The sequence below is a fragment of the Mytilus californianus genome, unplaced genomic scaffold, assembly GCF_021869535.1.
Source record: "Mytilus californianus isolate M0D057914Y unplaced genomic scaffold, xbMytCali1.0.p SCAF_4, whole genome shotgun sequence".
Lineage (NCBI taxonomy): Eukaryota > Metazoa > Mollusca > Bivalvia > Mytilida > Mytilidae > Mytilus > Mytilus californianus.
Window position 1 is genome coordinate 1,129,486 of NW_026262690.1, and position 27,924 is coordinate 1,157,409.

At 33.1% G+C, this 27,924-nt stretch overlaps 1 protein-coding gene across 1 annotated transcript; it reads left to right on the forward strand.

Annotated features, from left to right (window-relative positions):
- On the forward strand, positions 1-26,853 carry LOC127737256 (solute carrier family 23 member 1-like). Its single transcript, XM_052247803.1, has 14 exons — positions 1-68; positions 2,157-2,243; positions 4,045-4,202; positions 5,924-6,048; positions 7,250-7,305; positions 7,941-8,122; positions 10,801-10,948; positions 15,114-15,270; positions 15,732-15,881; positions 16,742-16,845; positions 21,650-21,779; positions 22,373-22,516; positions 22,980-23,075; positions 24,267-26,853. The coding sequence occupies exons 2-14, from the start codon at positions 2,157-2,159 to the stop codon at positions 24,557-24,559; spliced, it is 1,830 nt and encodes a 609-aa protein (XP_052103763.1). The 5' UTR covers positions 1-68; the 3' UTR covers positions 24,560-26,853.
- Positions 26,854-27,924: the final 1,071 nt, after the last annotated feature.

A 27,924-nucleotide genomic window follows, 5' to 3' on the forward strand; every position in this document is an offset into this window, starting at 1 on the left:
ACGGTTGTTCGTAGTGTATTCAGCTTATTTGAATCGTCATCGGACATAAGAAGATTGGGCATAGCAAGGTAACTTTTAATTCAGTTTTGTCAAAATAATTGACGTTAGAAGGAAAAAGTATAAAGATAAAATAGTACTGATGCTAGATTTCATTTTATTGCATGATTGAAAGCCTGACTTAAAGTATTTACCTTTCAAATGCGATCACCATGAATGTAAACATTAGTGTATGATTCAGCTGGTTTCATCACATTATCTTTTACTTTAATATCTTTTTCTTCATGTATAAAAGGATTTATCAAAATATCGAGGAAATACTGTTTATGTTGTCTTTACTTTTGAGTGAAACATGAAAAATTTAACAGATAACAATATATAGCTAACTTATTTTTCTAAACAACATTCTCTTTTTTTCTTTCTCTTACATGGCCCACGTGACGTATCTGTAAACTATAATTTGCATTATAATCTTTAATCGCTAACTTTTTTAACGAAATTATGTTAAAAAAACGTCTTAACGAATAATAATATTTACCGTTATTATTTAACAAAAAGTTTTCTTTTGACTGCATGCATATGCATATGGTAGCAATAGAAAGTTACGTGGTTGCTTCTATATATAAATAGATATCTACAAATTGTTGTAAGAGTTTTTCTTATTCAAACCTAAAATAATAAACTTGAAGTGTAAAATTTCACTTAAAAGTTTTTGAATGAGAGAAATGATTATCATGGTCATCTTTACGTGTACATATGGCTTAATTTAGGATCTCCACCAATGATCATCAATTCATGTGACCTTGATTATGCCTCAAGGTTAAATTTTTAGGTTGACCTTGATTTTCACCTTACAGCTTGTTATGGGATAGTCTCAGAAACCATTATACTCACAGAAGTCTTGAATAGAGGAAAATGTTTGGGTCATTAGGCGCAACTTTGTTACAGTTTGACCGAAGAGATTTGACCTTTCTGTAAGGGGCACAATCCCCGATAACGGTTTCTGAAAAGACAAAATTAGCTTTAACTCTTAGACCAAAGGTACTAGACCCATGGGGTCTTTTGCAATGACATCGGAGATTAATGACCTTGACAAAGTTCGTAAGGTAAAGGTCAAGTTCATGCCCTAGATAGCGAATTTTGTGTTTTTGACCCTATTTTAAGAATTATATATGTGTTTTAAAGCTTTCTTTTTAGGTTGATCTTGACCTTTGGCCTATCACCTTGTTATGGGATATCTCAGAAATCATTATACTTACAGAAGTCTTGAATAGTGGAAAATGTTTTGTTCATTAAGGCGCAACTTTTTAACATTTTGACCGAAGAGATTTGACCTTTCCGAAAGGGGCATGACCCCAATTTTTGGTTTCTGAAAAGACCAAATTAGCTTCATCTCTTAAAACAAATGTCCTAAACCCATGGGGTCTTTTGCAATGGCATTGGGTACCAATGACCCTGACAAAGATCATATAAGTTCAAAGGCCAAGGTCATGTCCTAGATAGCGAATAATCTGGTTTTTTTTCCATATTTTAAGGGTTCAATGTGTGTTTTAAAGCTTTTCAATGCATTCTACGTCTATTTAAATATATATCTCACATTATGAAAAAAGAAAGACATCCCTTATTGTTCACGAACAATTGACATTTAATTATTATTATTATTATTATTATTATTATTATTATTATTATTATTTGACCGTTTTTTATTGGCTCATTACTGCATAGAAACAAAAATGAGGGCTTTCAGATAAATATTACTGCATTTAAAAATTGGATGCTTCTTTTTATAACTTTATAAACGTGTAAAATTATGAAAGAAGCATTCAATTCTTATAATTACATTTGTATGCTACAACTATGAAATTACGAGTCATGTCAAGCTTTTTGTTTCTTTTTGTATACATTGTTTAAACACGGTCACGGATAGAGCGAGCAGTCATAGCTGTTGTATTTTATACGGAAATAAAATAAGATTTTAATGTGCTTCAGTCAATCAAAATTACGGATTCAAATGAAACATACAAGTAATGTAATTATTGATAGTTGAAGCCTCCTTTAATAAGCCACATGATCGTGTTGTAATTTCAAGTTAAATTTTAGGTTGGCTACTACATTAACAATTTAACTATTTTTTAGTTTTGCATGATTTTGTATTTAAGATGAAAACCTCTGGAATACTGTGTGGTTTACAATATAAGGTGGAGGATAACCCACCGTGGATAACTACCATACTTCTAGCTTTACAGGTAATGTGGACTCTTCACCGTGGATAACTACCATACTTCTAGCTTTAAAGGTAATGAAGACTCTTCACCCTGGATAACTACCATACTTCTAGCTTTACAGGTATTGTGGACTCTTCACCGTGGATAACTACCATACTACTAGTTTTACAGGTAATGTGGACTCTTCATCGTGGATAACTATAGTACTTCTAGCTTTACAGGTAATGTGGACTCTTCACCGTGGATAACTACCATACTTCTAGCTTTACAGGTAATGTGGACTCTTCACCGTGGATAACTACCATACTTCTAGCTTTACAGGTAATGTGAACTCTTCACCGTGGATAACTACCATACTACTAGCTTTACAGGTAATGTGGACTCTTCACCGTCGATAACTATCATACTTCTAGCTTTACAGGTAATGTGGACTCTTCATCGTGGAAGACTAAAGTAGTTCCAGCTTTACAGGTAATGTGGACTCTTCACCGTGGATTACTACAGTACTCCTAGCTTTACAGGTAATGTGGACTCTTCACCGTGGATTACTACAGTACTCCTAGCTTTACAGGTAATGTGGACTCTTCACCGTGGATGACTACAGTACTTCTAGCTTTCAGGTAATGTGGACTCTTCACCGTGGATTACTAAAGTACTTCTAGCTTTACAGGTATGTGGACTCCAATGGGGTCTGCTACAGGATAGTACATGTAAGATAAGTGAGCTACTGTATATACAGATAATAACTTCATAGATAGTAGATCATAAATGGCAACTACAATTCTAACGACTTTGCAGATCAAATGGACTACAAATTAACACGGTCACAACAATATAAACGACTTTACAGATATGAAATGATTCATAAACAAATGAGGAACACCAATGTACTAACGGCTATACAGAATAGTCACTATAATATTTATGGCTTTTTATGTGAAGTGAAAAAGCAAAAATAAGAAAAATATCATTAGAAGGCTATTTCTTGAATCTTTGAATCTCAAAGTAATATAAATCCTTTAGATGCTCACAATTTATCATGAAAGAGGAGATTTAGGCCTTACATGACAGTCGCAACCATATAACACGTAAGACCACAAACTACACATATAGAACACAATATAGTTACGGTCTTCAATAACAGGCAAATGTCCAACCTTTATTTGCCACAGAACATACAAGTTTTAGATATATATTTAGGTAGACTACCAAAGACCTTTCATCAACATCAAACTCCTTGAAGGAAAAAAAGCACTAGGATGCAAAACAAAAAAAACCTGTGATGAGCTTCCTCACTCAAAACAGTCACATTAACATGAAATTATATAAGCTTTTTCAAATATAGTCAGACTTTTTTATCTTTCAAGTAGCAACCACCAATCAATCAATCCAAGTAGATTTCGTTTAGCGCCGTAAACAAGATAGAAAAACACCGATCTTTTGCTAAAAATGAACTGTTGCTATGGACCGAAGTAAGGTCGGAACTCCTGGTTAAAGATCTGACTGTGACTTAGAGATGAAGCTGTACCTTGCTTTAGGTTTTGTTAAGTGTGTGTAGGGATTTTGTGTCATTAATTCATACCACATCTTCTTATTTCTATTGACTAATATGAATAGAATTTTAAATAAATAAATGAAATAAAATAAAATGAATATTTTTTTCTCACAACTATCAGTTACAATATAATATGTGTGACATGTCTTTATAAGGATTAATTTTTTTATTGTAATTCTATTCATAATGGGAAATGGTCATTGGTGCGGCGTTAGTTCATGAACCAGACACTTTAATTTTATTTGATTAATTTTAAACTGCTTGCAGCATTATCTGATGTTATTGAGTTCTAACCTTGCAACCCCTGGTCTTGTGGCAACTATAATTTGTGCCAAAGGTGACGTAGAGGTCACATCAATGATGCTGGGTAATTTGTTGTTTGCCTGCGGGATATGTACTGTTATACAAACGTTCATAGGAGTCAGGTAAATAATAATAATCCATTTACGAAATATCACACAATAAAAAAATGTCGTAATCATTATTTTCATAGATAACCTCATCCTGTAGTTCTTATGTAATTTATTTCATAAGTAACATGAACGGAACAAACAAAAAATCTTGCAGACCAAAGTCACTGGAGCGGGAGAGGGGGCTTACTCACCAGGTCATATTCTTTAAAAAAGATTGAAGTTGAAAGACTATAGACACTATATGGAACAGTAAAAACAATGCTAGCCGGCAACTGTTCTCGTTCTCAGCCAATGCAAGCTATCGTCTTTATGTTGTTGAATACTGTTAGGATGCTTATCAACTCGGATAACCTAACAGAAGTTTGTACATAAAGGATAGATAGTGTTAGTTTTCATTGTTTTATACATTATTTACAGACTTTGCTCCAATTGTTATCCTGCGACTCTTTTCACAAAAAATCTTACGATTAAAATTGATCGTAAGTTATACTGAAATGTGTATGACTTACGAGTATTTTTACTCTTAAGATTTTTTGTGAAAAGAGCTGCTGATTTGTAACATGATTCAAATGGTTCTGTTTATCCACAGTTGGAAATAATATAAAATGCAAGTGACAAAGAAAATACAGCCGTACACGAAACATGATGGCATGTTAGCTAACCGTGAAAAAGCCCAAGTTCGACAAATCACATTACCTTTAACTGTTCAATCGCTATGTCTCTTGACAATCAAACCATTTTCAAATTTAACGGTTTACAAATGATGGTGTTTGTTTGTTTGCTTGATAGAAAAAAAGGCCTTGATATCATGAGAAATAACTTATTGATAACGGCCTAGTTTAATTTTCAGTGGCGGATCCAGGATTTTAGGTTTGGGAGGGGGTTTCTGATTTTCACCAGTGTTCACCGTTCAATATCTATACGACTTGAAATGTTGAAAACTACATAAATAATTGTTTCCGAAAATAATGATTGATTTGAAGAAAAGCAATGAAAACTTTGAAAACTTTTAGCCCACACAGTACATGCATAGCTTATTTATCGGCAGCTTTTGTTCTATATAGATATATCGCGAGAAAATATTAAAATCAACAAAGTTAATGGTTTATCGAATAAACAATGAATTTAAAAACAAGTTCAAAACCTTAATTATTCCAAAACCTTAATTATTCGGGACAATATCAACAACACTTAAAAGTAAAATAACAAAAATACTGAACTCCAAGGAAAATTCAAAACGGAAAGTCCCTTATCAAATGGCAAAATCAAAAGCTCAAACACATCAAACGAATGGAAAACAACTGTCATATTCCTGACTTGCACAGGCATTTCCTTCATTTTCCATATGTAGAAAATGGTGGATTAGCTAAACCTCTCACTTGTATGACAGTCGCATAAAATTCCATTATATTGACAACAATGTGTGAACAAAACAAACAGACATAATAGGTAAGATCATTAATCATTAGAAGTTTATTTCTGCCAATCTTCTTAATATCAGGACTGCTCCCGATGCTTTTTTCTGTAAAATGTCCTGCAGATAAATGTAGTCATTTTTTTGTATATAATTTCTAACTATTGAATAATGGTATTGTACCCTGTTTGTTGCATGATAAATAAAAAAAACACGTCACATGTCCCTGTCCCTTTTGCACATGCCATATGTCTGTATAGTATCGGGATTTATATATAGTATATAGTAATAATAATTCAATAGGTCAGGTGTTTTTCAGACTACCAATAGTCCAATGTCCAGCATTTGCCTACATAGTTCCTATGTTGGCTCTGACAGACTTTGAGAAGTGGAAATGTCCAGAATTTAACACCACAACGATAAAGCCGATGAATGAAACATTAGGTAAGGTAAATAAATCAGTTCAGAATTTAACACCACAATGATAAAGCCGATGAATGAAACATTAGGTAAGGTAACTAAATCACCAGAATTTAACACCACAATGATAAAGCCGATGAATGAAACATTAGGTAAGGTAAATAAATCAGTAAGTAAATAATTCAACTTGTCGTCATAATTTGTTTACGGTTATAGACTATATAAGAATGAAGCAAAGAAAATAGTCATTTATTTTTACAAACGTGAAAGGAGGAGGGTAACTAAATTAAAAAAATTGTACGCCATATTATTTTTAGCTCACCTGGCCCAAAGGGCCAAGTGAGCTTTTCTCATCACTTGGCGTCCGTCGTCTGTTGTTTGTCGTCCGTCGTCCGTCGTCGTCCGTTAACTTTTACAAAAATCTTCTCCTCTGAAACTACTGGGCCAAATTTAACCAAACTTGGCCACAATCATCACTAGGGTATCTAGTTTACAAAATGTATCCGATGATCCCGCCTGCCAACCAAGATGGCCGATATGGCTAAAAATAGAACATAGGGGTAAAATGCCGTTTTTGGCTAATATCTCGGAAACTAAAGCATTTAGAGCAAATCTGTTACGAATAAAAATGTTTATCAGGTTAAGATCTATCTGCCCTGAAATTTTCAGATGAATCAGACAACCCGTTGTTGGGTTGCTGCCCCTGAATTAGTAATTTTAAGGAAATTTTGCAGTTTCTGGTTATTATCTTGAATATTATTATAGATAGAGATAAACTGTAAACAGCAATAATGTTCAGCAAAGTAAGATCTACAAATAAGTCAACATGACCAATATGGTCAATTGACCCCATAAGGAGATATTGCCCTTTAAAGTCAAATTTAACAATTATTCGTAAATTTTTGTAATCTTTTACAAAAATCTTCTATCCTGAAACAACTGAGACAAATTTAACCAAACTTGGCCACAATCATCACTAGGGTATCTAGTTTAAAAAATGTGTCCGATGACCCTGCCTGCCAACCAACATGTCAGACATGGCTAAAAATAGAACTTAGGGGAAAATGCAGTTTTTTACTTATATCTCTGAAACTAAAGCAAATGTATAACGGTTGCATTATTTCATGCATCTATTGTAAATAAAAATATCAGGTGAGCGACACAGGCTCCTTGGAGCCTCTAGTTTAACGATAACGACAAATTGATAGCTATCATTTATTGACAGGTAACATAACAGACCACGATGGTGAAGAACCCTATTGGAAAACACGTTTAAACATGGTTTGTATCAAAAATTAAAATCAGGATATGTGCCAATATTGTGTCAGCTACCAAAAACCTCCAATACAATTGAATATCATATATTAAGCCTTATATGCAAATGGATGACCTTAAATGTTATTCCGTATTGTAAGCGAGAAAATGCCAAGAAACAATTAAAAAACAACCACCGCTGTAATTTAAGTAAACTACATACAAACGGAAAAACAAACGACAAACAAATATGTAGACAACATTTTCCTTCAGAAGCATAATGAAGAATTGGCTAATAGAGGTCATTTGAAAGAGTGTCAATTAAGTGATTTCTCAGGAAAGAATGCACTCAATACAAAGAGCAAAGACTTGTCGGTTCAACGTCAGAAAACTGATTGAGTAGAGTTAAACAATAATGCAATCTCAAATTATCAAATGCATGTTAATGATTTTTTATATAGTCTCGAGCGCGCAAAGAAATACAGGGTCTACTGATATTTAACTATCTATTCAGCGGGGAAAAAAAGTCAAATAACTTTGCATTTTCGGGTATCTTTGCAAAATCCCGTCTCTGAAACAAACCAATTGACTGAAGATAATTAAATTATTTGTGACTTTTTCACTGAAGTTTTTGTACCAATAACAATTTTATTTAAATGAAGATAACGGGATCGATAATGGTAGCCTGTGTATTTGAGATATTTTTGGGAGCCAGTGGTATCTTGACTTTGTTGTTGAGATTTATTGGCCCTCTAACAGTTGCACCAACTATAATGATGATGGGGCTTGGTGTTGTAAAGACTGGATATGAACTTGCTGGTACTCACTGGGGGATCGCTTTTGGGTAGGTACATAATACAGGTAATGCATGTTTGTCTGTGTGTGGCTTGTGTGTGGTTTTTTTAATATAAATTTAGTCACGAAATTAAATGCTTTAGAAAAAGCTCATAGACAGCGGATACAAACGATTTATTTGGATTAATGACTGATTGTTCCACACACACACACACACACACACACATATATATATATATATACATATATATATATATATATATATATATATATACATATATATATATATATATATATATATATTCAATTTAAATGTTTAATAGTTTGAAATATCACTAAAAATATGTCTTCAGATACTCACACATGGTAAGATTAAAAAAAATTCTCCGTATTCTTGTTCATTCCTACTGATACATGTATAAGATGTGTTTCGCCTTACTCTGACTATTTCTTTTATTTGTAATAAGCAGACATTATGTGATAATGGCTTCTGAATAATAACAACAAAATGCTGGTTCGATCATTTTATGTTACGTTCTTATTTATAGAACATGTATATACGTTTAAATCATATATTTATGTACAGGTTGTATTTCTTTCGGCAACAATTGCGCCCCTTAAATAGGAAACTTGTTCCTGTATTGTTATGAATCGCAGTTTATGAGCAAACTCAGTAAAGATCCGTCTAAATTTCAATTTCAAAGAGAAAAAAAACCTTACCATTACCTTAATGATATTTTGCTTTAACTATCAAGAATTCTCTAATAATACTGAGGAAACTAACCCAAAGAAACTGACTTTAAATAAATCGGATATAAACATTAACATTTGTCCTTTTCTAGTTTTGGATATTTTAGTTTCACACGGGAAACTTTTTACATATAATTACGACAAAAGAGACAATTTTATCAAATTGGTTCCCTTTTGATAATGTTCAACGTGATCTATGTATAACTGGTAAATTACAAAGTTAGGGATTTCATTATTACAAACTAGACACAAAGACTGGGTGAGCAAATTTGGATGTACCTGTAAAAACCAGATTGCAAACGGGATATCACTTAATAACTTTTACGTGGATGTTCTTTCTTGAACCCGTCAATTTAGATACGATCCATGTAAAGTTATTAATTCTTTGAATAAACTTATTCTGAAAGGTTATCAGTTGAACATTGTGGTAAGATCTTTGAATATTGTCTTCATCGGTTCTAGCATTGATTCTGTATTTGATAAACATAACTAAATATGTATTGCTTAACATTAACACATAATACATCATGTCGATACTTATATTTTGGCATTGAACAAGATCACACTTTTGTTATACTATCAATTACGTCTTTACACTTATTCCGTTGGATATCTACTGATTGTTATTTTAATCTGGGAAAACATGGTTTATTTATTGGTTGGAATTGGCTTTAAACGAGCTTATATTAGCTGCAAATACTCTTAGATCGGTACCTAGTTTTTTTGTGCGCTCCGTGTCGATCTGATAAGCCAATCTCTTTCCAACTGAATTTTCAGGATGTTAGTATTAGGCGAGTGACATATTTCAAAAAGCCTCTTAGTTAAGGACTTTAATGCACTCATCTAACACACGGCTGTATACCATATCAATCGAAAGCTTATTATCTGAACTATCTGTTTTCCAAGTCGTAAAAAAATCGTACGGTGCAATTTCCGTTAAATCAAGGTCAAAAGGTAAAGAATAAACATTCCAAATCTTTGCTATAATTAAAACAAATGCAATGTTCTGGTTCTTGTATGATAAGATTTTCGGAAAGATCCTATGAACCTTATAGAACAGGATACAATAATTCCAAATAAAACGAAAATTAAGAGGTTAGAAGCGCAATGTTTACCGAAAATTCCAAAAGTGAGAAAAAAATGCCTTAAACGCAAAATATATGTTGGAGGATCGATATTTATATGATCAAAAAATCAAATAAATGAATTGTTTTTTAGGTCAAGGAAATTTTTGTTCATAATTTTAAAATGCAATTGATATATGTCGTTCTTGGAACAGCCTTCTATTAAAGTTTTTGGTTGCCCAAAATACTGCCATCTGCGAATAGCGATAATTTTGCTTTACTATGTTAAGCTAGCTTATTGATTCTTGTCAATATCAGTTAGAACAACGATTTTCCATAACTACAGAACGTATACTTAAAGTTCGAAAAGAAATACTAGTATACTAGCTCAATTACAGTAAACATTTATTTGAATTTTCGATATCGAACTTATTTACCTTTTGAAATCATATAAAAGTGCAAACATGACTTTACTCCTAAATCGGTTGCAACATTAAAATACGTTTGGAAGCACTTGGTTGTCTTTTGCATGATATCAACGAACTAGAATGTATGCTGCTACTTTTTTATTGCTGGATATTAACTTGTATATCGGTATAAATCGGCATATTGCCTCCAAACAAACTCTGACAGAAATAGTGTTAAAAAAGCCTCTCGTTATATATAACAAGTATATCAAATTTCTAAGTCGTTCACAACGGACGAGAAAGATGGTAATTAACCAAAGTCATTTCTTGATTTCAAACTGGTATACTTTCCATTTCAGTAGCCGCTAAAACTTCGAAGAAAGGTTGTTGTACTTTATTTGAAAACACTATAAAGATTATACAATATTTTTTTTTCACTGTATGTGAAGCATCATATTTTTGAAACTTTACATGTATTACTTTATTTTAACACTCCATATTTGTAGCACCATTGGTCTTATCATATTGCTGTCGGAATGTATACCAACATTAGAAATAGATGTCCCTTGCACTGTAAAACTTACCGGAAAAGGGAAAGGTTTTGTAAGACACGATAAACGGAAAACCCAAATAGTGTTCCATAAAATGTTTTCTGTGAGTAAAAAGAATACGTTTAGATTGTATTTTACATTTCATAAGAACTTAAGTTTTACCTTTGGCAATCTTAGCGCATCTCCTTATTTTTGTATTGAAAGCACTATGTGAATCAACTGTTTCATTACCAGGAGTTCTTACTACTTTCTTGTTATGTTGAATCATAAAAGTTTTACATATGAATGAAAGATCTGGCCTGTACGTAAATTGAACAGCAACCAAACGTTTAAAAGGTCAAAAGACATCAAGAGGTTTGCATAATGTCTTCCAACAATATACAGGCGTCTGTGCAATGTGTCAAAGTTCTAAATCTTCATTTTTCCCAGAGTCTAAATCAGAGGGAACAGTACTTCACAGATGATTAAATGCCGTATGTTCACTTAAAATACTCAAATCAAGGTAAAAAACAATAACTGAGGGAATCGCAAAAACTTCAAATGAAACAAGACCGGAGGCGTTGGCAGAGTAAGCGTTTCCTGCTATACATGCTTCACCCATTTTGTTAAAATTTCACAAAACGAATAGAGCACAATCGGTAAATGTACGACTATTCTGGTATTTTATGATCTTAAACCGCGAAAACATGTCGCTTGTGAGTTGAGACACAGACACATCGTATCAGTCAACCGATTCCTCAGTGACCGTAAAACGTATGCCTATTTCGGGCGTAATACATCGATTGAGGTATTTCAACGCCGTACAATAGGATAGATAATATGTTACAGCTACGAAATGGGAAAAGAATTTAAAAGTTGAAAATGTAAAGTTGTTCATAGATTATAGTTCGTTAAAAATTAATGTCGTCCATCTTTGTGAATATAAAAACAAATCCGGATATGAAACTGACCGACCGCTAGTTTTAGTGCAAGGACATAACACAATGGTGAAATCAAACAAATTAAATAGTTGTGAATTTTAACAGAGACTAGCAAAGATATTTTGTCAACACCAAATTCTCCAAACGATAAAACACATTCATGACAAAGGCAAACCGCTGAAGAGGTTCCAAACTTTGGCATTTACGTGTTGTTTTTTTTTGGCCGGAGACTTCTCCTTTTCAGAGTGATAACAAGATTTACGTTTAACCTCTTTATATGATATAAAGTTAAATTCATCAGTTATAGTTGATCGTATTACAAATAAACCCGTGGAGAGATTAGAAGTCTGTCACAGAAAAGACTAAGATTTTAAAAGTTCATTAAACAACTAGAAAAAAACTCCTTAAGATAAGAGTTGTGAACACAATTACATACACAGCTTCATATGTAAACAACAAACAACATTGAAAAATAAAACCAAATTGAATATGAAATATAAAGCTCAGGTGATTTGGGGTGTTTCGAAAGAGTAAGCATATCATGCTTTAATGCGGTTTCCGTCGTAGAAAGTATATTTTTGTTTGCATTTTTTCTTCTTTTTTTTCGCTTCAGGGTAGCATGCTTTTTTCTACTATCATTGAGTTTTTATGCCCCCGTCGTAGCGGAGGGGGCATTAAGTTTTACCCTTGCCCGTATGTACGTCCGTCCGTCTGTCCGTACATCCGTACGCAGAGTAAGCGTTTCCTGCTATACAAAAATTGGTTTCCGTTCTCTTACTTTAGTTTGCCTCAACCAAATTTTATGAAACTTATGCACATTGCTTATTATCACAAAACACAGATCAAGTTTGAATTTTGGTGGCGTCACTTTTACCGTTCTAGAGTTATTCCCCTTTACAAATCGAAAAATTGCTGAATTTTTCATTTCCTTTAACTTAAGTTTGCCTCAACCAAATGTTATGAAAATTATACACAATGCTTATTACCACAAAACACAGATCAAATTTGAATTTCGGTGGCGTCACTTTTATCATTCTAGAGTTATGCCCCTTTACAAATCGAAAAACTGTTGAATTTTTCGTTTCCGTTCTCCAACTTTAGTTTGCCTCAACCAAATGTTATGAATCTTATGCACAATGCTTATTACCACAAATCACAGATAAAGGGGCATAACTCTAGAATGGTAAAAGTGACGCCACCGAAATTTACATCCATGTCCAGTGCACAATGTTAAAACAATATTGTCGACATCGCGATATTTACAATGTTAACACGATATCGTGTCAACATCTTTATATTGTATGAACTCTTATATGTACTGTTTACATCGTTGACATTGTTAACATCGCGATGTATACAATGTTGTAAATATATCGTGTTTACATCGTTTACATCGCCATATCAGCAATGTTAACACGATATTGTGTCAACATCGTTCACATTGTAACAATTGTTATATGCTGTTTACATCGTTTACATCGTATACATCGCGATGTATACGATGTAGTAACGATGTAGTGTTTACATCGTTTACATTGCGATATTAACAATGTTAGCAAGATATCGTGTCAACATCGTTTACACTGTAACAACTCTTATATACTGTTAACATCGTTGACATCGTTAACATCGCGATGTAAACAATGTATTATCAATATCGTGTTTACATCGTTTGCATTGTAGTGTGCACGATATGGCGTCAACATTATTTATATTGTTTGAAATGTTATATAATGTTTACATTGTTTACCTCGATATATTACAATTTTTAAGTCTCCCAAACGAAGTTTGGGAAGACTTATTGTTTTTGCTCAGTTCTTATTATTATTATTATTCTTCTTCTTCTTCTTCTTCTTCTTCTTCTTCTTCTTCCGCCGCTTTTAAATTTGAACTTGTCCGCACCCGTTCTCCAAAACCGCTTGTCGAATTAACTTAGGGTTTCACAATATGTTAGACTAACATGTCTAGTGGTGCAATCAGGGTTTTGTTTTTGCAATGGGGTTTATAAAGGGGTACTTTGAGGGGCAAAAAGAAAAGAGGGTTTTACTATAGAACCCTATGGGATTTTATTTTTTTAAATTTTCAAATGATTATAAATTGAAAACCGTTCGTGATAGACACAAACTTTTTAATTGAAAATGTTCTAAATGATAAAGCCCATTACATGAAATACAGGGTTAGTCCCCAGGGGTCACCCCCACCCCCTGCCATTTAAGAAAGTTCTAATACCTTGTAAGTGGTCAAGATCCCCACCCCTAAACCATATATATTCTGGTTTGTCATGCTAAGATGGTTTGAATGATATACAGGGTTAGTCCCCAGGGGTCATCCCCACCCCCTGTCATTTGAGAAAGTTCTAATATCTTGTAAATGGTCGAGATCCCCACCCCTAAACCATATATATTCTGGTTTGTCATGATAAAGCACATCAAATGTAATACAGGGTTAGTCCCCAGGGGTCACCCCCACCCCCTGCCATTTAAGAAAGTTCTAATATCTTCTAAGTTGTCAAGATCCCCACCCCTAAACCATATATATTCTCGTTTGTCATGCTAAGATGGTTTGAATGATATACAGGGTTAGTCCCCAGGGGTCATCCTGATCCCCTGCCATTTGAGAAAGTTCTAATATCTTGTAAATGGTCGAGATCCCCACCCCTAAACCATATATATTCTGGTTTGTCATGATAAAGCACATCAAATGAAATACAGGGTTAGTCCCCAGGGGTTACCCCCACCCCCTGCCATTTAAGAAAGTTCTAATATCTTGAAAGTGGTCAAGATCCCCACCCCTAAACCATATATATTCTGGTTTGTTATGCTAAGATGGTTTGAATGAAATACAGGGTTAGTCCCCAGGGGTCATCCCGACCCCCTGCCATTTTAGAAAGTTCTAATATCTTGTAAATGGTTGAGATCCCCACCCCTAAACCATATATATTCTGGTTTGTCATGCCAAGATGATTTGAATGATATACAAGGTTAGTCCCCAGGCATCACTAATGCATATAACTTTACTGGACCAAACCAATTTTCAATGGACGTTGCCCAATGTCAGGCGACCCTGGGAATTACGAATTATGGGAGCTTCGTGCACTGGACATACTTCGAATTTTCGTTTCCGTTCTCTAACTTAAGTTTGCCTCAATCAAATGTTATGAAACTTGTACATAATGCTTATTACAACAAAACTCAGATCAAGTACGAATTTGGGTAACGTCACTTTTACAGTTCTTGTGTTATGTCTCTTTTTAAAGTTATATGCAAGCGGGGGCATCATCTGTGTCCCATGGACACATTACCCATTTATTTTATTTTTATTTAAATTTTCTTTCATTTTTTATATCAGGTGATTATTTCCGTCTGTTTAATGTGGCTGCTTTGTTACATATTAACAACAACCGGAGTATTTCCAAGCGACGAGCAAAGTTATGGATACCATGCTCGAACTGATCTACGGGATGAAGAATTAAAAACTGCTTCCTGGGTCTCATTTCCCTATCCTGGTAGGATTATGATCAAACTTACATGCATATGTCTATTGATATCAAATAATCGATTATATGATTTCCAGGAAATGACATATTGATATAAATGAAGTCTTTGGTGTTACTCAGGCGGAAAGCGATGCCACGACCTCCGCCACTCGGCGAACATGGTGCCACGAGAACAACGATTCGATTCTTCATTTGTCTCCAAATTCTTTACCGAACGTTGTACAATTTGGTTTATACGATAAACAGTACTATAAGAGTAACACATTATGATTGGCATATCCTGTCATTCGTCAATGTTTTGATTTATCACCTTAAGTTTTAACTACTAGTATATATCATCATTATAAGTAAAGTTTTTCTTAAAGAAGGCATTTGTTTTTCTGTATCAGATGGTTTCTCTTTCAGGTAGATTTGACATGCCAGCATTTACCTCGAGTTCAGAATTCAGTTAAAAATGATTTATTTTTCAGGTAGATATGGCATGCCAACATTTAACTCGGGTTTGTTTGTAGCATTTATAGCAGGTGTAATAACTTCTGTAATCGAGTCGATTGGTGATTATTATACGTGTGCCAGAATAGCTGGAGCTGTACCACCGCCACCTTCTGCCATAAACAGAGGTAAGAGCCAGTAGGTTTATTTGCCAGAATAGCTGGCGCTGTTTCACCACCACCTGCTTTAATAAGTAGGTTTATTTACCAGAATAACTAGAGATTTTCCCCAGATCATTCTACCATAAACAGAGGTAAAACTGAATGAGTTTATTTGCCATAATAACTGAAGCTGTTCCACCACATCCTTTCGCAATCAATAAATGCAAAAGTACAAATGTGTATATCATAGAATAGCTGATTCTGTTCCACCCCATTACCGTTTTCTGCAATATGCAGAGGCAATTGTTTGTAGGTGTATCATAGTTACAAATTCACTTTCTGTGACCGTTAAACATATGAAGTGTCGATTGCAGTCGTTCTTCCTTATAACTCTGTTCGAGCAGTTTTTGTTGAAGAAACTCATCACTTCACTGAAGTCTGCTAAGAAATGGGAAGTTGACGATTGGAAAGTTAAGGTCATCATGTTTATCATTGCTAGTTTGAAGTCGTCTCTTTCAATATTGTTGAAAATATCACGATATGAAGTAGAACTTTACAATATTTAAGAATCAAAATCTCATTGACACCAGTAGATCATAATATATCTGAAGGCCATCTTTTACTGTAGAAAGAATGGTGGCAAGAACTTTAGAAAGCTGTTTAGTCGAACATTTTGATAATACGGCTTTAAATTGTTTTTTATACATATTTTTGTGAATTTAGGTATCCAGTATAAAGACGGGAGATTTTCATTGTCTAATTCCAAAGGAGAGAAGGACTGGACATTTCTAACTGTATGGTTAACAATACATTTAGTGAAATTAGTATTATAGAGCAACGAATATTTGATAAGATAGAATGTTTGACATATTTTATGTATTTTCTAGGAATATTAATAGAAGGAATAGATTGCATATTATCAGCAGCTGTTGGTCTAGGATTTGGTGTAACATCATGTAGTCAGAATATTGGTGTCATTAGTTTGACAAAGGTACAGTTCATTTGATCCATCAGTACACCGATACTGAAGTGTAATAATATATACGATTATACAATTACCTTGGGTGAGATACTATATTTCTCCACACGAGATATACAGTTATACAATTACCTTGGGTGAGATACTATATTTCTCCACACGAGATATACAGTTATACAATTACCTTGGGTAAGATACTATATTTCTCCACACGAGATAGTATTTGGGTCCTCACACAGCTATTTACATTATGGTTATATAGTGAAAATCTATATATATTATGCTGAAATAAACCCTCCTGTTTTTCTCCATTGTAAATATGAGTAGTATGTTATAACATCTTAACTGTACCATGCATATATTTATGCTTAATCAGTATTTGTTCATTTGCATTCGTTTTAGCAACGAGTGAAAAAAATTAAAACAACACGTTATTAAATTCATGCGTCCGAAGCGATTAACTGGATTTACCTTCATCCGGAACGCTCAAAGCCGAATATTTGAAAGCCGAGGATGTATAAGAACCGAAACAGTTGAAGATCTATATAACCAAAAAGTACTTAAAAAATAGCCAAATCCATGTAAGTCAACTTTGCCTGAGGGAGTTGAAACCTTTGTTTCTTTTGTTATATATCATGTCAGTACCGAAGTAGTGACTACAAGGCTGGAAATTCAGCATTAAACAAAAGCACGGTTGCACCGAAACAAATATATAATACAAAAAACAGCGATAGAAGCAATGAAAAAGAAAAACACAAAACATCATGGTCAAGAAAATAAAATCGGTAAAACAATTAATAGTCACAAAAAACGCAAAGAAACTTAAGAATAAGCAACACTAACACTGCCAATTACTGTGTTCAAGTTTCAGTGCTGTAGTGTAGTACATCAACGGCACGAGTTCTGGTACTTACGGCTCGAGTTCTGGTACTTACGGCACGAGTTCTGGTACTTACGGCACGAGTTCTGGTACTTACGGCACGAGTTCTGGTACTTAGTGGTAAATTTATGGAAAAGAAGGACATGACCATTATACAAATATTTCATAAAGATTAACAAAGAAATAATGACAGTTAGGTAGCTTTCGTAGTTTAGAAACGTCCCTGACAGGACTTGACCATTATACAAATACTTCATAAAGATTAACAAAGAAATAATGACAGTTAGGTAGCTTTCGTAGTTTAGAAACGTCCCTGACAGAACTTGACCATTATACAAATATTTCATAAAGATTAACAAAGAAATAATGACAGTTAGGTAGCTTTCGTAGTTTAGAAACGTCCCTGACAGGACTTGACCATTATACAAATATTTCATAAAGATTAACAAAGAAATAATGACAGTTAGGTAGCTTTCGTAGTTTAGAAACGTCCCTGACAGGACTTGACCATTATACAAATACTTCATAAAGATTAACAAAGAAATAATGACAGTTAGGTAGCTTTCGTAGTTTAGAAACGTCCCTGACAGGACTTGACCATTATACAAATATTTCATAAAGATTAACAAAGAAATAATGACAGTTAGGTAGCTTTCGTAGTTTAGAAACGTCCCTGACAGGACTTGACCATTATACAAATATTTCATAAAGATTAACAAAGAAATAATGACAGTTAGGTAGCTTTCGTAGTTTAGAAACGTCCCTGACAGGACTTGACCATTATACAAATATTTCATAAAGATTAACAAAGAAATAATGACAGTTAGGTAGCTTTCGTAGTTTAGAAACGTCCCTGACAGGACTTGACCATTATACAAATACTTCATAAAGATTAACAAAGAAATAATGACAGTTAGGTAGCTTTCGTAGTTTAGAAACGTCCCTGACAGGACTTGACCATTATACAAATATTTCATAAAGATTAACAAAGAAATAATGACAGTTAGGTAGCTTTCGTAGTTTAGAAACGTCCCTGACAGGACTTGACCATTATACAAATACTTCATAAAGATTAACAAAGAAATAATGACAGTTAGGTAGCTTTCGTAGTTTAGAAACGTCCCTGACAGGACTTGACCATTATACAAATATTTCATAAAGATTAACAAAGAAATAATGACAGTTAGGTAGCTTTCGTAGTTTAGAAACGTCCCTGACAGGACTTGACCATTATACAAATATTTCATAAAGATTAACAAAGAAATAATGACAGTTAGGTAGCTTTCGTAGTTTAGAAACGTCCCTGACAGGACTTGACCATTATACAAATATTTCATAAAGATTAACAAAGAAATAATGACAGTTAGGTAGCTTTCGTAGTTTAGAAACGTCCCTGACAGGACTTGACCATTATACAAATATTTCATAAAGATTAACAAAGAAATAATGACAGTTAGGTAGCTTTCGTAGTTTAGAAACGTCCCTGACAGGACTTGACCATTATACAAATACTTCATAAAGATTAACAAAGAAATAATGACAGTTAGGTAGCTTTCGTAGTTTAGAAACGTCCCTGACAGGACTTGACCATTATACAAATATTTCATAAAGATTAACAAAGAAATAATGACAGTTAGGTAGCTTTCGTAGTTTAGAAACGTCCCTGACAGGACTTGACCATTATACAAATATTTCATAAAGATTAACAAAGAAATAATGACAGTTAGGTAGCTTTCGTAGTTTAGAAACGTCCCTGACAGGACTTGACCATTATACAAATATTTCATAAAGATTAACAAAGAAATAATGACAGTTAGGTAGCTTTCGTAGTTTAGAAACGTCCCTGACAGGACTTGACCATTATACAAATACTTCATAAAGATTAACAAAGAAATAATGACAGTTAGGTAGCTTTCGTAGTTTAGAAACGTCCCTGACAGGACTTTACCATTACACAAATATTTCATAAAGATTAACAAAGAAATAATGACAGTTAGGTAGCTTTCGTAGTTTAGAAACGTCCCTGACAGGACTTGACCATTATACAAATATTTCATAAAGATTAACAAAGAAATAATGACAGTTAGGTAGCTTTCGTAGTTTAGAAACGTCCCTGACAGGACTTGACCATTATACAAATATTTCATAAAGATTAACAAAGAAATAAAGACAGTTAGGTAGCTTTCGTAGTTTAGAAACGTCCCTGACAGGACTTGACCATTATACAAATATTTCATAAAGATTAACAAAGAAATAATGACAGTTAGGTAGCTTTCGTAGTTTAGAAACGTCCCTGACAGGACTTGACCATTATACAAATATTTCATAAAGATTAACAAAGAAATAATGACAGTTAGGTAGCTTTCGTAGTTTAGAAACGTCCCTGACAGGACTTGACCATTATACAAATACTTCATAAAGATTAACAAAGAAATAATGACAGTTAGGTAGCTTTCGTAGTTTAGAAACGTCCCTGACATGACTTGACCATTATACAAATATTTCATAAAGATTAACAAAGAAATAATGACAGTTAGGTAGCTTTCGTAGTTTAGAAACGTCCCTGACAGGACTTGACCATTATACAAATACTTCATAAAGATTAACAAAGAAATAATGACAGTTAGGTAGCTTTCGTAGTTTAGAAACGTCCCTGACAGGACTTGACCATTATACAAATACTTCATAAAGATTAACAAAGAAATAATGACAGTTAGGTAGCTTTCGTAGTTTAGAAACGTCCCTGACAGGACTTGACCATTATACAAATACTTCATAAAGATTAACAAAGAAATAATGACAGTTAGGTAGCTTTCGTAGTTTAGAAACGTCCCTGACAGGACTTGACCATTATACAAATACTTCATAAAGATTAACAAAGAAATAATGACAGTTAGGTAGCTTTCGTAGTTTAGAAACGTCCCTGACAGGACTTGACCATTATACAAATACTTCATAAAGATTAACAAAGAAATAATGACAGTTAGGTAGCTTTCGTAGTTTAGAAACGTCCCTGACAGGACTTGACCATTATACAAATACTTCATAAAGATTAACAAAGAAATAATGACAGTTAGGTAGCTTTCGTAGTTTAGAAACGTCCCTGACAGGACTTGACCATTATACAAATACTTCATAAAGATTAACAAAGAAATAATGACAGTTAGGTAGCTTTCGTAGTTTAGAAACGTCCCTGACAGGACTTGACCATTATACAAATATTTCATAAAGATTAACAAAGAAATAATGACAGTTAGGTAGCTTTCGTAGTTTAGAAACGTCCCTGACAGGACTTGACCATTATACAAATACTTCATAAAGATTAACAAAGAAATAATGACAGTTAGGTAGCTTTCGTAGTTTAGAAACGTCCCTGACAGGACTTGACCATTATACAAATATTTCATAAAGATTAACAAAGAAATAATGACAGTTAGGTAGCTTTCGTAGTTTAGAAACGTCCCTGACAGGACTTGACCATTATACAAATATTTCATAAAGATTAACAAAGAAATAATGACAGTTAGGTAGCTTTCGTAGTTTAGAAACGTCCCTGACAGGACTTGACCATTATACAAATACTTCATAAAGATTAACAAAGAAATAATGACAGTTAGGTAGCTTTCGTAGTTTAGAAACGTCCCTGACAGGACTTGACCATTATACAAGTATTTCATAAAGATTAACAAAGAAATAATGACAGTTAGGTAGCTTTCGTAGTTTAGAAACGTCCCTGACAGGACTTGCACACTTTACTGACTGTATATTCATGTGCTGCTGAACTGCTGCAACATATAATAAAATATTAACATCATATCATTCCCGTTTGACAAGTTAACTACTTTATCGAAGTGTTTTGTACTCTTATATACAGTCGGTAATGTGATATAGAATATGTAATGATATTTTAGTTAAAATTTATTGATATATGCAAAGGTTGGCAGCAGACGTGTGGTACTTGTAGCTGGTATACTGATGATAATATTTGGATGTTTTAACAAGTTTAGTGCGTTTGTTGTTACGGTTCCTGATCCAATCATCGGTGCATCATTCATTGTACTCTTTGGTGAGTTGTCAGTTTCATGGAAACAGATTTAAAATTTGTCAAAATCCGAAAAAAGGAAGATTGCTATCTAGTACGCGCATAAATATTGAAAGCTTATATTATAACACGAAATACGAAACATTAAAAAAAACAACAACAAAAAAAAAACAAAAAAAAACCAAAAACATTTAATTCCAAATTCAAGCGGATTTAAACGGGCAAACATGATTTAGATTTAGATAACCCTTTAAATGTCATTAATCATTTTATTATTATTTGAACCATACATTCAATGTTCATGTTTCATTCCACCACTTCTTCAAACCGTACGTTATCTACTGATAAATAATCTTACGTTGCAAGAACGTATATGTGACTTGTATAAACAATGCCTAGAAAGGTAATTTGAGTAAAGGTGACAATTTTGTCTCACCTTTCGTGTAATTATAATCAAACTTGATATGTGTATAGTGGTCATTGTTGAAGGCGAACATTATGCTTATCGTTGAAGGCAGTAGTACAATGCCTTATATTTGTTTATACCATCATATGTCTCTCATTGGCAATCATACCGCTTCTTATATTCTATACCTATTTGATTTTTTGTATATCAGGAGTACTAGCAGCTGTTGGCGCATCAAATCTTCAGTATGTAGACCTGAATTCACCAAGAAACATGATAGTGTTTGGTCTGTCTTTGTTCATGGGATTAACAATTCCTCCATGGACCCAGCAGAATGAAAAAATATTTGCAGATGGTAAGAAATAAACATCATTTTGGCCAGACTATGACTTCTTATAAATAACAAAATAAAGAATCAGAATATTTAACTGTATACACATTTCTCAAGTATAATAACAAATCGGATAATATGACAGAGGTATCATTCTCTATTGGTTGTTTTGGTTGTATGCTTGTTGGGTGGCTGGATTGACAAATATGATTGACGACAACTGTTGCATTATGGAAAGGCGATTAAGAATTGCCATCAATATTTTTTTTTTGGTTTCAAATACTCTCTTTTCTTTCTTCTTATGTTAATTCGTTAACGTTTTTTTTTTAAATTAATGGTATAGCAATAATAATTAAATCAGTAACACGACTTGAGAAACTACAAAACAGATAATAATAATAATGATATATTATTGAATAAAACGTCTATCAAGTTAAGAAGAAATACTAAGTAAAATTGCTGATATTAAGGTTAGATTTTATTTCAGGAAACGAAAATGCTATGCAGATGTTGTTAGCTCTTCTAGGAAACAATATGTTTATGGCTTGTTTCACAGCATTAATATTGGACAATGTTATGCCTGGTATGTAATTTTGTATTTCTGATAGTAATAAAAACAAAGCAGGTTGATCACTTACATAAGAAAAAAAAAAACAACTTGATTTTTCAAATATACTAAAAATAAATCAAAAACTATGCAAGGGAAATATTTTTTTACTATATTTAATTATGCAAAAATACAGAAATAAGAGCCTGCATTCAATTCTTTCCTTACAGTCACAAATGCCCAATCAACTTCTTGGATCAGCTAAGACATGACTACAAAAAAACAAAATATCGAAACAACATTGCATTACAACGTACCATTATGAAAGAAAAAAACCCAGAAACAGCTGAAGATTTTAAAAAACAACGCACCACAAGGGATATATCAATTAAACAGAAACAAATATTGAAGTTTCACCTTTTAAAATAAGCAATAACTGCTTGTGTTATGAGTTGAAAATGCGAATTCAAAAATCAACATTTTACAATTCAAGCTTGTAATTTCATAGTTGTAGTCTAGTGAAGAAAATGAAAAAGGAGAAGGTCCGGTAATGGTTAATTTTGGCCTAAAATTTGAAGTACATCTGATGAAAGATTTTTGACATTTTTTAAACACTCCAGTGTCTACTTCATTCGATCAAATTAGTTTGTGTAAAATATTTGAACTGGTTTGTTCATTAAAGATGCTCAAATTTAAGCTTCAATGAAAAATCTATCAAATATGCCATAAAACGTATTTTTTCAGATGGTTTTTGTATAAAATATAAGTGGCTGCATTCGTGTCCAATCTCAACCTTTATATATTTTATGTATTATCATCAAATATAACATGTACATACAAAATTTTAATACTGAACACAAGTGCGGGCACTTCTATTTTAGACAAAAACCGTCTTAATATTAATACAAATGCTTAAATTGTGATATTTCAGTAATTTCACATGCATTACTGATGCTAGTACATGATGCATGTGCATTGTATTGTCAAAAACAGACCATATTTATGTAACAAAAATATTCCAATTTCCAATAAATAGCTTAAAGTTTTCATTTTAAACAAATTGTAAAAATGATACATTTCGGGACCAAAAAGGGGTCTTGCCGAGCCAATTCCTTTCAGAATCTCTTTTGAGAGAATTGAAATGAAATACTTCTGGCAGACTAAATTATAAAAGCGAGTTGCAAGTTATTTCAAAGTAAATTTCATTTTTCTGTATCCAAAAACTAGGTACTGTTGAAGAACGTGGAATAGTGCTATGGCGAGAATTAACATCTGAACATCTAGACAACAAGAGCAGCTACTCGTTGAGAACGTACGACCTTCCATTTGGTATGTCAAAAATAAGGTCATGGCGATGGACCCAATATATTCCGTTCTCTCCAACATTTGTAAATGATCATCTTAATTGTTGTTCATCTCCTGCACGTGACCATGAAGACATAACAGGACGTGACCACGATGACGTCACTGGACATAATGATCTCAATAGAACTAATGATGATGGGTGTACAAAACTATAGAACAATATTAGCATACAACAAAATCAATATACCAGGTAGTTAATTTGAAAAAAAAAATCAAATATTGCTAAGTAAAACTCTATAAGTATCTTATTGTGTCAGATAGTTTGACATATTCCAAAGGGGAAAGAGTCCGTTTAAATTTGCATGAATCTATCTCAGAGGAGAATGATAAAATGAAATATAACAATATAATGCTTGTTGCAGAAAAGCTTTTTATTTACAGTCAAATAATGAGACGCAGTCATCAAGCAAAACTATTTTTTAAGCCACGATATGAGCTAGATAATTGTTCTGTTTATTGAAGTATCATTTCATAAAACGAAAAGGCGCCACCAATTAATCCCACTGAAATGAAACTCCGGCAGTAAAAAAAATACCCAAGACGAACGCATTTAGAAATAAACATTGTGCAAAAAAGTTTAGAAAAGAAACATTATGCAAAAAGTTTAGAAAAGAAATAGTATGCCCAAAAATTTAGAAAAGAAAACATTTTTCAACTTAGACGTTGTCATTTTTATATTTCACGCAAGCACGTACGTGCCTTTGTTGCTTCCGCTGTTTAAAAGAGCAACTTTTATTATCAAGGTTTGAGCAGTCAAAAATGAAAAATAATGCATGAAATAATTAAAAGCATCAAAGGCAGTAATATACCCTCTGTCAATACAACGTATGTTGTTAACATATTTCAATTAATACATTACGCTCGTTGATGTTCACACTATACAGATTTCATAAAAGGGGTTAATCATTATGCTCCTTACACAACAACGATTTCAACAAAGTAAGTGTAAACATATTTTATTAAAGAATTCTTTATGTATAGCTACAAGAGTAAATGAATACGAAATAAACAAGGAATTCAAAAATTAGGATTAGAAAACAAGAACAGTGCCTTATATAAATCCATTTTCAACAAAGTTACGAAGAAGAACGACCTTAATCCACACTGCACAAGTTTTTCAGTCGTCATCACAAATTGGGTGATCTACTTACAAGCGATATGTTTTTCTCTGATTTAGATTTTTAAATACCAAAATAGTCGTCATAGTTAACTGTTAGATTACATATTGTGTCCTATTCCCGATTGCGACATATTGACTGAGTGTGGATTCGCATATTTTTTGAAGCATGTATAGCTGGAGACACTAACCTTGTCGACACCACCAATCTCGGTTCTTTTTTAGTAAATGCTTTTCTCAGTTTTGTTTTTTTGTTTCTTGATTTGTATTTTCTTAATCGAGATCGGTAACTACTGTTGCATAAACTTAGCAGTAGTAATATCTAATGGGCGAAAAAAAGCTAATTTCATTATTTTTACAATTACAGATTTGTATTCGATATGGGCGTCCAACTATTTAAGCTCAAGCACCGCTGAAGAGAATTATGTATGCGATACGTGCGTCTGGCGTCCCAAATTTTAAGCCTATTATATGATGAGTTTATATAAAAAATGACAGAGCTTAGGGTAACAAATATATATGAAGTTTTATATTTATCTCTTTCTTTTTTGAGATCATGGGCACTGACTCTCATTTAATAATTGGCGCTTCTCATCAGAATTTTTTAATAAAAAGATAGATAAACAATTTCGAAAAATATGCTTTTTGTTATCTGCTCTATTTATGTTCCTCATTGTAATAAAACTATTAAAAATGTTTTGATTAACTGACTTCATAAAAAAAGCTTTACATCTGAATTTTGATTATTCAGCTTTTGGAATATTTATGAAAAACTTATGGGTGAATACCAGCATTTTATATTTTTTGTAATCATGTTTTTGTTACATCAGTAAGCCATGTTCCATAATTTTTACTCTAAATCAATTTTTCAGCCTCAATAATACAACTGAAAAATATACTTTTATGTCGATTCGTCCGAATGAATGATTTGTGTACCTATATGAAGCAGAATCGATACAAAGTTTTGTAGAGGCAAGAAGGAATAACATGTTGCAAATCCTTCAACTGTTCTTTTAAATAAACTAACAATTTGTTTTCAAAATATCAAAATTTGGCTATCATTTATTTAAGTCCTTTTTGGTGGTCATTTAGCTCTTCTATTGTTTCAGTACTTATACATCCTTTGCTTTCAAATGTTTAGCTTTTAGCGTTCTTTATAACGATTAAACCAGAAAACGCTTTGAATGCATTCATTTTTTAACCCTCTACTTTGGTTAGTACTTGTATTATATATATTCTTGTGAAACAGAAATAACCACTCATCACAGTTTATGGGGTGTATATTATATTTCAGTTGATATTGTAGACCTTGTTATCTTTATGGCTATTAGTGATCACTTTCACCGAGGTTATCACGAGCCAAGTAGTCAACACTTCTGTGTTGACATGAACTATCAATAATATGTTCATAATAATAGATAAACTGTTTACAAAACTTTGAATTGTTCGAAATATTTAGGATTTGCCAACCCAGGAATAGATTACATTAGCTGTATTTGGCAAAATCTTTCGGAATTACGGGTTCTCAATGCTCTTCAATTTCGTACTATATTTTAGCTTTACCTACTAATGCTAGTCTGTCTTACATGTTACCTAAAGACAGTCTGTTTTACATATTCCCTAATGCCAGTCTGGCTTACATGTCTCCTTATGATAGTCTGTATTATCACTGGTTTTGTCGTATTTTTGGTTTCAACACTATCTAACAGAAGTGTCTCCAATATTGTGTCAGTAGATGGGAACTCGACAACAAAGGTCAAGGACCTCTTCCACTTAGATGATTTTAATTACTTTTTCAACAAGGGCTACAGATTATAGGACCTTGTCTAGAAACATGACACCTGGGAGGACGTTTTGGCTATATCATTATTAGAATAAGGAGATGTGGTATGCTTGCCAATGAGAAAAACCCATACAGTATTGTCAGCTATACAAGGCCCGGACACGAAAATTGTGAAACAATTCAAACTTGAAAACTAACCATGAAAACGGCATAATTCATACAATAGTATTTAAGAAAAACAAACCTGACAGATATGAACCAACGACAAGCACTGGATAACAGGCTCCTTACTAACCTGAAACTGGTGTTATAGAACAACATTACAACAAACTGTAAAAAATCAGTTGCAAATGGTTTAACTCAATAGATCGGTACGAAGCAAAACAAGCTAACATAAAATAATAGACACAGTGTACCGATATGAGAGAACTCTCAGTTACTGAAAGCTAATTCAAAGCCAATTATTACTAATAAATACATAATGTTTTCCCAGACTATTTTTTCAATTTTATCTCATTTAAAATTAATTATTTTCAAGTTAAAAATCACAAATTTCCCCCAAAAATCCCTTTTGTCGATTTCAAAGAATCTAAACACCATTGGATAATGACTACATAAAG